General features: G+C 40.0%; 1 protein-coding gene across 2 annotated transcripts; it reads right to left on the bottom strand.

Moving 5' to 3' along the window:
• Positions 1-1037: 1037 nt before the first annotated feature.
• LOC146299169 (receptor expression-enhancing protein 6) lies at positions 1038-6111 on the bottom strand. Of its 2 annotated transcripts, none has more exons than XM_084684505.1 (7): positions 6000-6111; positions 5749-5889; positions 5507-5651; positions 3614-3707; positions 3244-3382; positions 2964-3132; positions 1038-2795 (listed from the first exon to the last, which is right to left on the bottom strand). In XM_084684505.1, the coding sequence occupies exons 3-7, from the start codon at positions 5622-5624 to the stop codon at positions 2758-2760; spliced, it is 558 nt and encodes a 185-aa protein (XP_084540631.1). In that variant the 5' UTR covers positions 5625-5651; positions 5749-5889; positions 6000-6111; the 3' UTR covers positions 1038-2757. The 2 variants fall into 2 exon arrangements, with proteins under 2 accessions (XP_084540631.1, XP_084540630.1); XM_084684504.1 differs by having other exon boundaries at positions 5786-5889.
• Positions 6112-17608: the final 11497 nt, after the last annotated feature.

Here is a 17608-nt window from a genome sequence, read left to right as displayed (position 1 = left end):
CTAACTGGTAAACCAGTGATGGAATTTAGTCTTGTCTTAACTGACAACGCCACAGTTGCAAATGTTAAAATACACATAAACAAAATCACACAACAGACTGTTAAATTTACGTTAAAAAAAAGCTTCCCAGATTGTAACCAGCAGGCCTAGTTTTAGGGGTACTGGCAACCTCACACAGTGTAGGCTACGGATTCAACACTCTTTAAAACACGAATGAAGTCATGACTACGAACCAACTCTTTATTGGCAATTAAATACTGAGGATGCCGAAGATTGGATACGCCAATGTCATAAAATATGTCACGGTTTACAGCTGGGGTGGTGGTTTTCGCTGAGCGTCAAATCAGGACTACGGACAGCGACTGTGTCGTAAGAAGAAGCATGCTATCTGATTAAGCCATCCGTTCGGGACCACGGAGAGCGTCGACAAGTGAAAGCGTTGAAAACGTGTTCTAGGTTTCTCAATCTCTCTCCAGAATGGGGTTTGTTGTATTATATTATGATGACTTATTACCCGCCCACCCCTGCGCCCTACGCTTGTCTGAGTGCGTCGTTTCTGATTAGATCACGCTTATCTTAAAATTATATATATATATAAAGACGTTATCAATTGGGCAATGGACATTTAGCATCAAGACTACTCTGGTATGATCTATCATTAAGCAATGTACTGCAAGATCACACGATGTGATCGAGCCGTATCGTCCTGAGAGATTTCAAAGGCCGAGCGATGTTCATCCTGACATATGTCGTTTGTCTTCCTCTGTCTGTCAGTCAGAGTATTGCAGTACCTGTATGTAGTACAGCTACATTTTAAGTGTTTATTCTGCATTGTGGTTATGCAAAATATTTGAGCCCAGTTTTGTTTGTGTGTGTCAGTGTGTGTGTGTGTGTGATAGGGAGGAAGGAGGGACTCCTTCCCAGAGGCTCCTCTCTCCAGCTGTTCAATTCTCTGCTGTCTGGTCGTGACAGGCTATACACTGGATATTAACCCTCCACACACATGATCCAAATGACAAAGAATGGTCAGAAAAGTCTTACATTCAAATACATTTAATTTCAAAAGGGAAAACCGTCACAAGTATAGGACCTTCAAACTGAGACACCAAACATTCAACAGATCTTTCCGGACGTTCTATCCCTTCCGTGGCAGTATGGCCATTCTCTGTCCACCATTTTCTTATGTATTACATCCACCACATAGACACAATTGAGCTTGCATTTAGACTCCCTCAGGCGTGAGAATGCAGCCACACACATTACACCATGGATGGTTTAGCCCTGTGAATACCAGTAAATGTACTTGAAGTGACAGGTCAGTAAGGGAGGGATGTAGTCTTTGAAATGATTGTGCTTCAAAGTAAAGTACTTAATTGAGATATTACACAATCAGGAAAACCCAATCTATTTGTGATTACTGTACTGTACATTGCCATTAATGTGTGTTTTGAGTTTCATTACAGATTTATCAACACTTACAGTAGAGTTCTTAACTATTAATAAAACATGTCTGCACACATTTTATTATTTTGAGAAAGACTTAACAAAACAAAATGGAAACCTTCAAAAGTTTAGAAACAAGAAATTAATCTTACAATAAAAGTTATTGGATTTTGAAATGTTACGCCCACAACTTGGATAAATCCCTGTTTGTTCCTTGGATATACACTAGTTCTGTTGCTTTGGCACACCAACACATAGAACAGCGGTACTCAATTAGAAACCCAAAAGGTCCACTTACCAAATTTTCATTAGTCCAGGGTCCGGAACAGTGATGGACAAAATCCCAAAACAGCCTAAGACCCATGCCACTCTTAGATGAGGCTTCAGTTGCACGCTCTTGTTGGGTGGCTGATCTAACTATTACACTGCATGTGGCTTGGTATGATGATTGCAGTTGATTTATTTTTCTGGCCCTTACCTCAGAGTTATGGGGGTAATTTTGTTAAAAGTGTCCATGCTTTGTGTCATAGTGACGTTTCACATTTCCACTTTTGACAAGGGCAACCGTGTCATTGCAGATGAAACACATTGGTTTTGTAATCCCCACCGGCAGCGCAAATGCATTGTCAGTCCACTCAGAGCATTGTCAGTCCAATCGATTAGCCTGCGTTGTTGCTAATGACACACACAACCTGCGTGATCCGCAAAGGTTGCGGCCAACTTTTAGTGAGTGAGTTGTCATGGTGATTACAGTTATTACAGCTCCTTATTGGACCTTTGGATTGGACACGGAAGATAGAAACCACATCTAGTAGGAAAAAATATAGGCTATAGCGTGAAATCACACACCAATTAAAACTCACTTGGATCATGACTAAATTTAAATGTTGATTTTGACTTTGGTACAAATTGTATTGCGTCTAGGTCCCGATCCGGACCGGAGTCCACCTATTGAGTACCCCCGCCATAAGCAATGAGTAATTTATAGCTTTCATGACTCAGTGGAGTGACTATTCTAAATGGCTAACCTGGGCAATATCTCAACACTGAGGTGTACTACTTCTCTCTCAGTCATAACCACAAAACAGGACAGGCAAATAGCACATCTCCATCTGACAGAACCAGCCTTGGTCGATGAGGGAACAAAGGAGTCCTTTACTGCTTCTGTAGGATGGCAATGTTTAGGCTTATCACATGACAGCGATGATGGGTGGAACGTACAAACAGCCACACTCACACACACAGACACGCAGAGTGATGCATACAACTTACAGACATTCAAGTTGACACAAACACACACATTATGTCCAGTCCTCACTTGTTCTTGTCTTGATTGAGAGCCAGGTTAGCCGCTAGAAGCAGAAAGAGAAAGGGAGATGAACAGAGAGACAGAGAAAGACATCGATTGTTACTGATAATTGCAGAGACAGGTAGTTATTTACTTTAGCCTTAGCAACATTTTAGCACTGATCAGTTAGCTGGTGGTGCCCAGAATCTGTTAGTGTGTGGAAGTGTCTCACCCTCTCTGGTGACCGTATCAGCCATGTCTCTGGCCTTGCTGCTGAGGTCATTGACCACACTGTCCACGGTGGCCTGGTGCTTCAAGAACATGGGTCGGACCACACGCTTGTACAACACAGTAGAACCATTCCAGGAGACCGGAGCCATACACCACAGCAGGAACACACACTGGGGGAAGGAGCAAGGTCCTAGAGTTCACTCACAACATCCAAACAAGCAGCGACTTCAATAAGAAACCATTAGCAGGATGTCATCTAGTCCTACCCTTACTCTCCATACCTTGCCAGCATAGTAGAAGGGGAACCAGGATAGGAAGATGTCAGAGAAGAATTCGACAATGCTGAAGTAGCCATACACCACCCAGTAGGTCAGCCACTGTGTGTCATCATCCTTCTTGTTGCTCTCGATGGCCTTGATGCTAATTAGAGAGACAGGAGCAGGTTTAATTGACAAGACCAGGCACCCATTCAGAGACTCAAGTACACAACATTAAGAGAGCTGAGGGGTTTTGGTGCTGGGTCGGGTCTAGAAAGTACCAGCTTTTCAATGAGGCCACAAGGTTGAACTCCCTATTGAGGGACTGTAGGACCAGTAGTGAACCATTACTGATCTACAGTCTAAATGCAACCAATCTTTCTGCCTCACTTACGAAAAATATGCTGGATAGACAAAGCCGATGAGATTGCAGAGGAGTGAGGCTCCATACCCAAACATGAGGTACAGGACAATGAGAGCCACAGCACCTACAATAAAGGAATACAGAGAGGTGAAAAAAAAGACAGGAGAGAGTCTGTCTGCCTATTTACCCATCTCTGTGGCCACTGTGTGTTGAAGAGCTGAATAAACAGTACGTAGCAGATATCAAAAACACATATTGGCAATACTACAGACACACATCTTGTGTAAATAGCTAATGTGAAATATGAGCAATGGATTTTAAGCATGTAAAATATTCCACATTACTTCATATGACTAACAGTGATTTCAATTTAAGCTCTATACAAAATATTCTAATGAGGCCCATTTGCAGTTAAGGAACACACACAATCTACAAACAATGAAAACCGATCTAGGTCCTGAAATAATCGCTTAATTTATTATGACAGTTGTATTGATTGCTATATAAATACAAAACCGGTGGAGCAGGTTAAGAGGGGGAAAATAGCTTGTAGCTATAGGGCATAGAAGGTACAGTATGCTACATGTCTACCACTCTGCTTCCTGTTTGCATATGAAAATCCTAGCATGGTCACATGTCCTTGGTTACATTATCTTTTTTCCATGATAGCATGATGGACTTCTGACTGGCTTCAGCCATAGGACTGAGTAGTGTGTCTATATGGTAACTACCATAATGTCAATGCAATATTAATACAATGCCAAACCACATGTTCTGAGGCAACAGTGAAAGAGCCAAACTCAGACAATGCTGACCTCCCCCCCAGTCCAAGGGAGTAGGTCATATGATCATCTGCCTTGGTATATTATCACATAACACACACTAGGCCCAGGCCAAAATGTAATCTTCTCACCCACAGTCTGACAGTATATGTGCCAACTGCTCACCAACTGTGTTAAAACTAGGCTGGATGAGATGGCAGTTGTTACTACAATATACCACAGACACTTCCTCTTTGCATCAGGACAACACAGAGAATACAACTACGTGGTATTCTCAGCACCCCCACCCGGTCCAAAGTCCAAAACACATGGGTGTCACAAGCATCAGCATGTCACACAAAATGCAGACTAAGCAGAAGTACCACTGTGACATGTACCAGACTGGGGGGGGGGGGGAATCCCTACACAAAAAACAAACAAACAAAAAAAGATATTGTAAAATGAAGGAAAAGATGAAAAAGCATGTAGGGGATATAAGTCTCAATTAAGCTACATGACATGGTGTGCATCAACTGATGGCCAAGTGAATGAACTGGATGGATCAATGAAGACAGTTCGACAACTAGCCAAAATACTACACTGTCACTGACTGTAGTAGGTTAACGCCACTGAATTCATATTAAACATTAAAATTAGAGTAAAACCTGTCCAAACCCAGCTCATCCCAGTGACAGTCATACTATAATCACCCGCCATCTCTGCCTCAGTCTTGCACTTGGTATTTCAGGGCATGTTAAAAATACCCCCTGAGCAGACAGCTGTCATTGGGAAATTAGAAACTGTGAAATCAACTGCAATGCTGAATCAGAATGCTATCCATTATCAACGACCTTCAAAACAGATTTGATTAGGTTGCCTATGCATTTGAAATCATAGGACAAGTCCGGTCAATTTGGCGTATTAATTCGTCAGCTCGTACGCTACTTGATTCGTATAAATACCAACTTGGCAGTTGATCATGGGCAAAACCCATGTTAGCAAATAATGTTAGCAAATATTACTTGCTAGCTAACAGTTTAAAAGTAGCTAGTGTGCTGATCTGGCTTAACGAATTGCCAACTGTTCAGGTCCATGAGTTTAAACTCCAGTTCGCATACGTGCAACATTGTAGCCAAAACCATTATGGCGTCGAGTTATTTACCTGAAGTGATATATTGTTTTTGAACTCCTGTTTTTTCCTCCAACATCGACAGAAAATCTGTCACAAAGTTCTTTTCATTCAGAAAAGCTTCATAGCGGTCTTTGAGTTGAGCCAACATTGTCTCGGACCACTTTGGATTGGATGCCTAAAACAAAGAACAATACCATAAAAACAACTAGTTAACGCCGATGTTAAACACATATAGTTTGTTAATTATTTGTCAAATCCATAATTTTCCTGACCTATTGCTTAATTTGCCCGTAAAGAAAGCGCACTCACTTTTACAGGCGAAGTTTGGGAGGAGTTTTCTATCTTACGTCCCTCTGCCCAATCAGAAGGCGCTTTGCATTGACTTGGTCACCAAGGCAGGTGATAACATTATTCTAAGTTATGGACAGCAATAACTGCAGTTAATCATTACTTTCCCCGACAAACTGTTTTCAATGTCACATACATGCAAATTTATTAACACTTTAATTTAAAAAATACTCACCTAAAATGTCATGAGAAAACATTAGGCTTAGTAGCATAAAATAATAGAACAATGGCAACTACTTCTGCAAATAGCTCCACTGCTTGTAGTTTGCCTACAGGCCTCTTGCCACTAGAGGCCGCTCTATGTTGAAAACAACAGAAGAATGACAAGATATTTTGAACTAGTGATGGGAAGTTTGGTTCATTTTACTGATTCGGTTCGTTGAATCTCGTTTAGTAAAATGAACGAATCTTTTTTCGAGTCATTCGTTCATTACAACCGGGGGGAGGGGGGGGGGACGTATACGTGTATACGTCCACTGCAAACACGTATCATATTCTCATGTAGGTTATTGCACGACATGTGCACCAGCAGATACTATTTCAAAAGAAATTCCTGCATTAAAATAACGTATCATTAGTTTGTATGATTTGGTCATGTATTATCACACTAGCATATAATTATCACGTCACACAATTACACTGCACTAAACTGTAAGTGTAAATGTAAAGTGAAAATAACAAAACTAGTCAGTAGGATGATGTAGTTAGTTATCATTCACGTCTTACTAAAACGGCGGCCACGCAAAAGGGAATAAGGAAACTGTTTCCTCTACTAAAAAATACAATGCGGGTCACGTGAAAAAAAGGATCCAAAGACTCGTAGAAAGACCGAGTCGGGAAATGAACGAATCGTTCATTTCCTCTAACTACAGAGCCTATGCAGGTCACGTGAAAAATGATCCAAAGACTCGTTGAAAGACCGAGTCGGGAAATGAACGAATCGTTCGTTTCCTCTAGCTACAGAGCCTATGCAGGTCACGTGAAAAATGATCCAAAGACTCGTAGAAAGACCGAGTCGGGAAATGAACAAATCACTCGTTGAGAGGACTCGTTACTCCCGAGTCCTTATAAGGATTCGTTCAAAATGAACGAATCGTTCACGAACGACACATCACTATTTTGAACGCAATAAGCCTAGGGCCTGTACTACGAATCAAGATCAACATGCCCTGGATTACTTTCAGTTACCCGGCTACGCGAAGCCTAACAATCGTAATCACGATAAGCAGTACTAAGACGGCGGTTATCAATTCTATAACTCAACCCAGATCTTTCCAGTCTAGAGACGTGCGCGTTCACATAAAGGGGCCGTGTTTGCACCGTATGTCAATTACAAACATGGACGAAACAAGAGCCGCACATTTCACGCAGAAGGAGCAAACAATCTTCCAAACTTTTTCTACTCCTCCTGCGTGAAATATTGTAATACAAGCATATAAGGAATACAGACATGTAATACAGTCAACATTCAACAAATAGCAGACGCTGTAAATGCGTAAGCTACATGACTTATTGAAGATGTGACCATAATTACACGTGTACATTCCACAACGTTAAACTTTTGATGCTTTATTATTTGAGTTGCAACCCTGCAGTGGAAAACGATCGTGGGAGCAAATGAAAAAAATAAAATAAAACCATAATTCAAAACGGTGAGTAGCAGTAGGCAATACTTGCATATATTTTAAGGGCAACAAGTAGGCTACAAGGCTGAATTGCCTGAATAAGTCCCTTTTGTAGGATATTGTATAGCAGAAAAACGACTATAGAACAATGAAATTGCTTGCAGCCAACAGGAATAAAAATTAGGCAACTGGGGGGGAGGGTCTCCTCCACAGGACTTCACTCCTGTCGAGGAGCTGGCCCTCTCCAGCTATCAGGGTAACCCCATGATGGAAGGAGTGGAAGGGGGCATTTTTTCAGACCCTGGTGACAGTGGTGGCAGCAGGTTGGAAGCCCAGGCATATGTATGTTTCAAGTAATCTATGTGACCATGTTCATTCAACAAATATTTATGAATATTGTTGGAGTGAAATGTATTACTGTTCTCTGCATTAACAGGAAATACAGTGGTGTTGCTGCCACCACACACTGTCGTCCCACTGTGCCATACAGAGGTAACAGTGAAACTAATAGTCATACCATAGCCATACAATAGCCATATGTGGTTGCTGAAACTGATCAAATATACCATTTACTTTCTCAAGTTGAGGTCCTAGATGAACAGGAAACTGTGTCTGCCTACTCATTTTGGGGGTACACTTTTGAGTTATATTTACCACTTGCAACAAAGATTGTGAGAGTGTGTGAAAGTGTGGCTGTGATTGAAGTGTCTGTAATGACTTACTAGTGGTGGTGGTCTCAACATAAGACACAAGTCATTAAAGTGCTCATTTAAAAAATGACTCAATTGATTAAATTGCTATGGTGTTAAACTCAGCAGGAAGAGGAACTTCTTCCTCCCCCTGAGCCTAGGGCCTCCACTTCAAGGCCAAGACAAAGACACAAGGTATAAGCAATGAACCACAGTAATCAAATCGACACCTTCAACTTTCTCCAAGTGTGCCTTGCAAAGGGACATTGTTTTTCATTTGTTTCAGGTTGGAGCAGACAATGTGAGGGCCCTGTATAAAAGAACCCTGGAGCTCGATTATAAGAGGTTTTTAATAAAAAAAAACAAGGCTGGAGACAGAAAAACTGGAATATGAGAAGAGATAGTACATGACTGAATGAATGACACTAAACTGACATATTTTTCTGTGTTCGTAGGGGAGGGAGAACACATGAGGATGTATTTGTTAAACTTTTGTCTTCGTTTTGATCTTTTTATAGCCTGACGTTGTCATACTCATAATTCTAGTCAGAATATGAGTCTGAAAACTCTCCGTTGGGCTGAGACTACGGGGCGTGTTTCAACCGAACTCATAAAACAAATGCCTCTTCGCTCAATTGGATAGACCTACAACCAATCAGAGCAACGTAATATGTTGTTTGTTGAAAACAAATTAAACCCAAGGGCTCTTTCGTGACGTTGTTGATTACGTTACTGTTGATCATCTGTCCATCATCGTATAAAGCCCGCCCTGGCAATTTCATTGGTCTGTCCCGATCCTGGTTTTATGTAGTTGTTCCCAATACGAGACCCTCCAGACCCAGCTTCCCAACCAAATTTTTTTGTGGGCAGGGAGAAGTTGGGCTGGCAGCCAGGCTAATCTTTTTATACCTTTTTGTGGCTTTTTGGTTGTGCCTTTTGGGATCTTTTGTGGGGGGTTTCACCACTTCTCTCTTTCAATGTCCTATTTATTATTTTTGAAAAATGCTATAAAAGTGAACGAAACATCAAAATTCAATGAAATTAGTGAGATTATCGTTTATGTATCACTTGTGAAGAGCTTTGTACAGATACACATTGTTCTTTTTGGTTTGAAAGGTTTTGGTGGAAAGAAACCCCAATTTCTGATATGGAAATGATTAGGAAATGGGTCACAGCAACCCAAGGACAAAAGGGTTAAGGGGAGAAACCCCAGTGAATAGGGATAACATATCAACATGAAACCTCCCAAATTGATAATGATAACTAATAGTAAGTCAAATAATGTTTGCATTACTAGTTTCCTGTAAATGTAGGCCGATGTTCAAATGAGCAAATGATTAAGTTGTAAAATATGATATCATTTGCATACATTTCCAGAACGGAAATCAGAACATTGAGTGAAAAACCTTGTTTCATTTTGTCAACATATTAGAGTCCAAAGTTTTTACAAAGGGCACTTTGGATATCTCTTTTTCATCACTCCATTAATCAGAATATGGTGGCAACAGCCATCAAAGAAAATCAATTGAAAATTGCGCGGCACACCGTGTTCTTGCTCAGGTTCTCCGATTCACCCGCACTATAAAACTACCCATAGCGAAATAACGAAACGCTGTGCATTCAGTCTGTGGGACTGAGAGCACAGCTTCAATGCGTCGCATTGGCAACATACGGCTGAAGACGCTGGCAATATACGTAAGTCCCTCTGCTATGAATCTATATCTTTCAGAAAGATAGTCATGATGGAATGCGAAAGGGTTTTGTCGGTCTCTAAATGTTCTGGCTCTTCTGAGCGCACCTCTCACTATCCGCGCACCAAGCACGGATAGTTTTTTTAAATTTATTTATTTTTATTAGCAATTTCAACAATGTCAAATGCTTTTGAGTTTACAAGATGCATAAAGTAAAAAAAAACATCAGAGTAAACATGTATCAATACAAATTAAAATAACAAAAAAAATTACGCTAGGGGATATAAACCTTTACATGAATATATTTAAATTACTACAGATTGTTACTGTTTTAATGGCCTTTTGTCTAAGATAATTTTTTATTGAAAAAATATACTGTCTGAGTTCTCTGTTCAAGGCAATAAAGCAACGTTTTCTTGCCATGAATTTGCATCTATGAATATGATACTTGGCCATAATAATAATAAGATAAATTATATATACAAAGGTGTATTTCCTGGGGGGTGTTCCATCATCGTCGCTAACGCAAGTCGCGCTGACACGAATAAGTCTCACTTGGGTAAACGTCAACTTAGACTTAAGCAGAGCCTGTTTAAGGAGAGCCTTGCCACTCCCTATTAAGCCCCATTGTACCGAATTTGGCTGCAGTTCCACCAGAGTTCCACTGGGGGTGATCGCGAGCGATTGCATGTTGAATGGGAGTCTATGGAGCTAAACGGCTACATTTGTCTCTTTCGCCTGATTGTCGTTGAGAAATCTCCGATTTGATTGTAGTTTTTGCATGTTCAACATGGATTATAGTTCGAAAGTTGAATGAACGAGTACTTATGTCCTTTTGATTTCTTACAGGGTGAGTCATTGTTGCCCATAACACGCTAGCATTCTGCTAATGAATGCTGATTGGTTACTGAAGGACTGATACGACCAGAGCTCCCGCTTGATGGCAACCGAAGCGGAATCAGAATGTCAGAGCATAAGCAACATTAGCAACAACATTAGCAAGCGAAAACTCTTTCTAGCGTGTTGTGTATTGACAGGGAGAGCCTAACCTGTCAGCTGTTTTGTGGATGCCCTGAGAGAAAAAAGTAGGTGACCAGAGCTTGCCGTAAAGCAGTAGCTATGGTCGTACGATGTGTATGACGTCAATGACATTTCAAAAGCTTTTTGGAACAGAAAGGCGACTTTAAAACAATCGAACAGCCAGCAATGTGTATTTTTTTGCCTCCCCTTTTGAATTCCGAATTTAAATTACTAGACAAAAAATTATATCCTGAGAAAAGTGGATTTTGAGGGGTACCTCTCCATAGACCTCCATTCATTCTGCACTCGCTCGTTAGCGCCCTCACATGGAACTTCAACCATTTCAGAACCCGAAAGTTTCCAGAGAGTGCCAGTTCTCTCTATATTAGACATTCTCTGTCTTAAGCCTCAAGCCGTTCCACTAACGTTCCGTTCCACTAACAGGCAACGCTAATTCAAGCTAGACCTCAATAAGCTTAGACTCTGCAGCCCAGATCAGGCGATCGTCAAAAAGAGGAGTTATGTCGCAAAAAGCAAAGCGTAAAGCAGCAGAGAGGTGTTGTTTCAGCAGCGTAAATTGAGTTTTTGAGTTTTTTGGGAGTTGTCCCCAAAAAGGGCAATGTTGCCGCAATTAACATAGCAAGGGAGACAACTTGTCAAACCATTACGACCGTTTAAATGCGTATATTGTAGACCAACCAAATCTACTTAACATATATATATGCATTTACGCCTACTGATAATTAGCGTAATTTGATGAGCTGTCTGAAACCGTTCTGACAGGCTAGCCTATGGCCGATATTCTCAACAGGAGATTGAGAATAATAGCCCAAAAAAGAACGTGGGAGCAATTGAAAATTGTAGGATAAAATTCAAAACACTGAAGAAAGCCATGGTTAATTGCACTTGATGTGGGCTAATAATGTTTTTGTCTTCACATCTTGAACGAAATCAATAAAATACTTCAAAATAACTTTGCCACACGTATTTATTAACTGAGCTTTAAGATAAAAGGGAAAGATAACCATGACTAAAATAGGGATTCACTGAAATGACTAGTATTGCACAGATCCAGCACTGACTTTTTAGATCAGAAGGTGACCCAAACTGCACACTTTGTTTGGCAGAACAGTCATTTTAAATTGCTCAGCATGACTAGCATTATTATATCAGAATATTTCCAATTAACATAGTTTGCCTGCACAGATCCAGAGGGGGCTTGGACAGTGATAGACTCACTTTGGGAAAGCATGCCCTACAGGGAACATTAGGGGAGATTGTTGGGCACAGCATCTAATTGTCTTCTTTGGAAAGGGCAACATGTGGGACACTGTCATGTAGGGGCAGAATAAAGGGCACTTCATAACAGCACCCTTTTCCATTGGAAGTGAGGGCATGGGAACAGTCCAATTTAGGCCATTATAAGGGCACCATATAGGGTACTGCATCACATTTTCTATACTATAAAGGAACTCATTAAGACATGTTTTTAAATGTATAGAGGGCACACTGTCATTTATTGCATGGCGCATCCTGGGCACTCAAGCATATTTCACAATGTGAATGGCAGACAGTAGTCAGGGAGTCACCCCTTGAGTTTTCCAATGGGCCTGGAAACACCCATGGGGACAGTATATTGCACCTATAATATTGGGGAAGCCAGAAGAGAGGTAATATAGAGTCTTGTCAACATATAGGCTACTTTAAACAATGAAAATACTTTATACAATTGAATAAAAAGTCTCATTGATTCTTTGTGTTTCATGATTACCTTGGAGCAAAGTATACCCTTCATATTTCCTGGCATAGTTCAAGAACGTCCCACATGCAAAGACATAGACAGATGCAGACAGATTGAACAGTGTCAAGGCTTGGCTACAGTGGGTTTGCTTCCTTGTGTGTGATTCCAGCAGACTACATAGTCTAGGCCTACCTACATAGTCTGCAGTCTACTACCCTTCTTTCTACTATTATGGTCTACTCTCCTTTCTACTACTTTCTACAAAGGATGGTAGGCTGCTCTTATGTGTTCATTGCAACTTTTATGAACGGTGACGACATGATCGTCATGAATGAGTTTGTGGGCCGGGTTTTTATACTGGTTGATTTCTGATCTCAAATTTAACCTGCTCCCGACCAGGTTAGCCGTTTAGCATGTGTTACCATGGCAATCTACCCCGGTAACAAGTGATCCACCGTCGTAGTACAGACAACCCTGGGGTTGTAAAGTTGGTTGGAAGTTCGATATTCAACAGACATTCGGACGCCCGTATGTTTAGGGACCATCAACAAATTACTCATTTAAAATTTCAAAAGCTTTTCTAGCCTGGCTTCCAGCCCAATTTAGCCCCGCCCACAACAACAATTTGGTCGGGAAGTTAGGTCTGGAGGGGCTCGTATTAGGGACAAACTATATAAAACCAGGAGCTGGGCGGACCAATGAAATTGCCAGGGCGGGCATTATACAATGATGGACAGATGATCAACGGTAACGTAATCAACAACGTCACGAAAGAGCGCTTGGGTTGAATTTGTTTTCAACAAACAACATATTACGTTGCTATGATTGGTGGTAGGTCTATCCAATTGAGCGAAGAGGCATTTGTTTTACGAGTTCGGTTGAAACATTCCCCATAGTCACAGCCCAACGGATAGTTAGACTCATATTCTGACTAGAATTATGAGTATGATAACGTCAGGCTATAGCTTTTCAACAACATGAACTAGAACTTAAATAGCTTTTTGGTCATGTAACCTATCATCCTCAAATCTAATTCAGAGTGTTCATTGACTATGCATACATGTTGCACAGCCTTTAGTTTTTTCTTTTTCACCTCAAACTGGATAACAGTCTACTTGCAAATTACAGACCAATATCAAACCTTCCATTTATTAGTCAAGTACTGGAAAAGATAGTTTCAGTCCAACTAAATTATTTTCTTGAAGAAAATAACATTCTGGAAGTCTCGCAGTCAGGTTTCAGGAAATATCACAGTACTGAAACTGCTCTCACCAAAATAATTAGCGACCTCAGACTAAACTCTGATGCAAATAAAGTCTCTATCTATATCCTTTTAGATCTCAGTGCAGCATTTGATACCATTGATCACAACATCCTAATCAATAGACTGGAAAAGCTTATTGGGTTCACAGATAGTGTATTGAACTGGATGAAATCATATATCACAGGAAGGAAGTTTTATATTAGTTTAGGAGACCATAGGTCTAAGAAACATGAGAACTGCTACGGGGTTGCTCAAGGAAGCTGCCTAGGTCCATTACTTTTCTCTCTTATATGTTACCACTCGGTGACATAATCAGAGAACATAACATGAATTTCCATAGCTATGCGGACGACACACAACTATATATATCCACTGAACCCAACGATGCAACGGCCATCAATTCCATTACCAGCTGCCTGTTGGCAATAAACAAATGGATGAATGATAACTTTCTTAAATTAAATGAAGACAACACTGAAGTCCTACTATGTGGCCCCAAATCCAAAAGAGAGATGCTTACTAAGAATCTAGGAAGTTTAACCCCCTGGCTTAAACCAGAGGTGACAAGTCTCGGTGTAATCCTGGACTCAGATTTGAATTTCAACTCCCACATTAATAAAGTGACCAAAACTCTTTCACCTGAGGAATATAGCAAAGGTACGACCATTCATTGACCAAAATGATGCAGAGAAGTTAATTAATGCTTTTATATCCAGCCGGCTGGACTACTGTAACGCACTTTTCGCTGGTCTTCCCCCAAAAAACACTGAAAGACTGCAGCTCATTCAAAATTCTGCAGCTAGATTATTAACCAAAAATAAAAGGAGAGAACACATTAGTCCTGTCCTAGCTACTTTACACTGGCTCCCTGTTACCTTCAGAATTTACTTTAAGGTCCTATTCCTCACATACAAAGCTCTACACGGACAAGGACCTAGCTACATTGCTAACTCTCTTATAAACTACACACCAGCTAGAACACTGCGATCATCAAATGCAGGCCTATTAGAGGTCGCCGGAAGCAGCCATAAGAAGATTGGTGATGCTGCCTTTGCCAATTACGCCCCAAAACTATGGAATAAATTACCCATAAATATCAGAGAAGCAAATACCCTACACATTTTTAAAAGACAGCTTAAAACCTACCTTTTTAGCAAAGCATTTAACACATTTTTATCTCAGAAGGGCCTTCCAACTGGTAGTAGTTAAATTATTGTTTTAACAGATTTGCTTTGCATTCCCGCAAAGATTGCGGCTTGTGTTTGACTTGCACTATTGCTTATGTGTTACATTTTATCAATTTTTGTTGAGTTATTGTATTTTGTTATTCTGTAGTTTCTATTATTATTATAATTTTACTCCGCAGATAGAGTGCGGCTTGTCTGGGTTGTTATATGTTTGGAAACTGCACGAGGCAGCTCGGATCCAAGACGGATTCGAGAGACCGCAGATAGAGTGCGGCTAGTCTGGTTTGTTATATGTTTTAGATCTATTACTTTTATCACTTGTATTATTGTTTTTGTTGATATTATGTAAAGCACCTTGAGCTGCAATTCCTGTATGAAATGTGCTATATAAATAAAGTCTTAAACTATTTTCAGTGAATTGTTTAGTATTTCAAACTTCAATAGCTTTTTGGTCATGTGACCTATCATCCTCAAATTGGTTTAAGAATGTTAATTGACTATGCATACATGTTGCACAGCCTTTAGTTTTTTCATTTTCACCTCAAACTATTTTCAGTGAATTGTTTAATATTTCAAACTTCAATAGCTTTTTGGCCATGTGACCTATCATCCTCAAATCCATTTCAGAGTGTTCATTGACTATGCATACATGTTGCACAGCCTTTAGTTTTCTCATTGTCATCTCACACTATTTTCAGTGAATTTTTCGGGAATTACATTTAGTCATTTAGCAGACGGTCTTATCCAGAGCAACTTACAACAAGTTCAGGGACATTCCCCCCGAGTCAAGTAGGGTGAAGTACCTTGCCCAAGCACACAACATCATTTTGCATGTCTGGGGATCGAACCGGCAACCTTCTTCCAATTCCCTAACCTTTCAGCCACCTGACTCCCTCCTTCAAAAAACTTCAAAAAAGAGTTTTGGTCATGTCACATGTCATCTTTAAAGGGTTCACTGACTAGTTGAATGAAGAATCAATTAACACGTTGCCGTCTGTCATCTCAAGTTGTTAACTTCTTTCTGGCACAGAAACAGCTGACCAGCTGACTCATCCCCTTGCGTTTTGATTTGCTGTAGTAAACCTACTGATTGAAGGTGTACGCTGACCCACAGGAGAAGACCGTATCTAAACCCGTTGTTTAAAAACTGTTTCTTACCCAATGCAACACAGAATTCCTTATACCTTACTCGTGTGGACAACACACTCTGCAGTGTATTTGTATGTTTTTAAATACTGTTTTTTGTGTTGTCAATAAATATTTGGTGTTAAATGTAAGCTATATGTATGTAGCCTTCTGTCTAAAACGGAGGTTGTCATGTAGTGTAGTCAAGTATGTGTAGAATGTGATTATTAATAGGACTAAGAAATCTACCCCTTTATTACCAAAATATAACATGTTGAATAACTAAATAAATGATAATATTATCAATACTAATTACAATTTTTAAAAGGCAGAAGATTGTTGTAATCATTACAAATACAATACAATACTGTATTTTTCGGATAAGGCTGCACAACAACTAATACTATGGAGCTTTTTTTCTACTAAACTACAAGAATACACATCAAATAAAAATACAAAAAGTAATGATATTCTATACAAAAGGCTAGATGATAGGACAAATAATAAGAGATATGACAAAAACAAGAACAATGCAAATGGTTACGCCATTTTAGTGAGTGCTTGTTCCAACTGGACAACACTGACTGATAAAGCAAGGTGAAACCAGGAGTCCAGTCTTGTGCAGTGTTGATGTCATTGGTGTCCAGTTGACCCATGGGATGGCAGTTCATAGTTTAATACAGCAGACTCCAAAGAGCTGGATCTAGTGATCTGCTTTAACAGCAGGATCTGTACCTAGTTAGTGCTTGTACTTTTGTGCTGGTACAAGTGGACCATTGTATTCACTCACTCTTGACTGACTCCCTGGTGATGAGAGGGGGCAGTGGAGTAGGCCCACACAATCTCCATACTCAAGTAGTATACAAGTAATTGTCAAAGATGCTTTACTGAAAGTAAAAGTATCATTTGAAATTGTGTAATGAAATGAAAGTAGGCCTCAGTAAATAGTAAACTTTTTAAGTATGTACAAAGTATGGAGAATGTGTCACATTATCACATTATCTCCAGTGAACAGAGATACAATATTTAATTATTGTGTCTTAATACCAACAATTTCATCTCCCTTTACAATAAAAGCAGTTTCTTTAGTAGCTTATGCTTCTCTGAAACTGTTGATTACAATGACTGTGTCCAAAGCCATCCTCGTAGGTCCTTTTTCAACTTTCATTTTTTTGGTTTATGATCATTGTCATTGTCGTCATAGCATGTGCGCTAGCTCCACAGATGTATGTCTCTGGGCCATGGCATCTGACTCACACGAAACATATTAATAAGGGGGAGGGAACTTGTAAGAGAAATGATTAGTGTAACAGGTTAGAAAAGCAGTTTGAATAATTGCACAACATATTCTGTTACGTGTATTTCAGTTTCTATTTTTAATCTTTTATTTTGAAATCACAAGCACAGCTGTACTGGGAGTCTCTGCCAGCCCCCCGTCTCCC

Source organism: Hypomesus nipponensis, chromosome 3, assembly GCF_054491055.1.
Source record: "Hypomesus nipponensis isolate SF chromosome 3, ASM5449105v1, whole genome shotgun sequence".
Lineage (NCBI taxonomy): Eukaryota > Metazoa > Chordata > Actinopteri > Osmeriformes > Osmeridae > Hypomesus > Hypomesus nipponensis.
The sequence above is the reverse complement of the archived record's forward strand: the minus strand, read 5'-3'. Positions and strand labels throughout refer to the sequence as shown.

Bases quoted from the DNA above. Each gene is read 5' to 3' on its own strand.
- LOC146299169 (XM_084684505.1), bottom strand. From the start codon at position 5,624: ATGTTGGCTCAACTCAAAGACCGCTATGAAGCTTTTCTGAATGAAAAG. The intron at 3,708-5,506 runs GTAAATAACTCG...CCTTTATTGTAG, and splicing joins AAAACAATATATCACTTCAG to GTGCTGTGGCTCTCATTGTC. The intron at 3,383-3,613 runs GTAAGTGAGGCA...CTCTCTAATTAG, and splicing joins GTCTATCCAGCATATTTTTC to CATCAAGGCCATCGAGAGCA.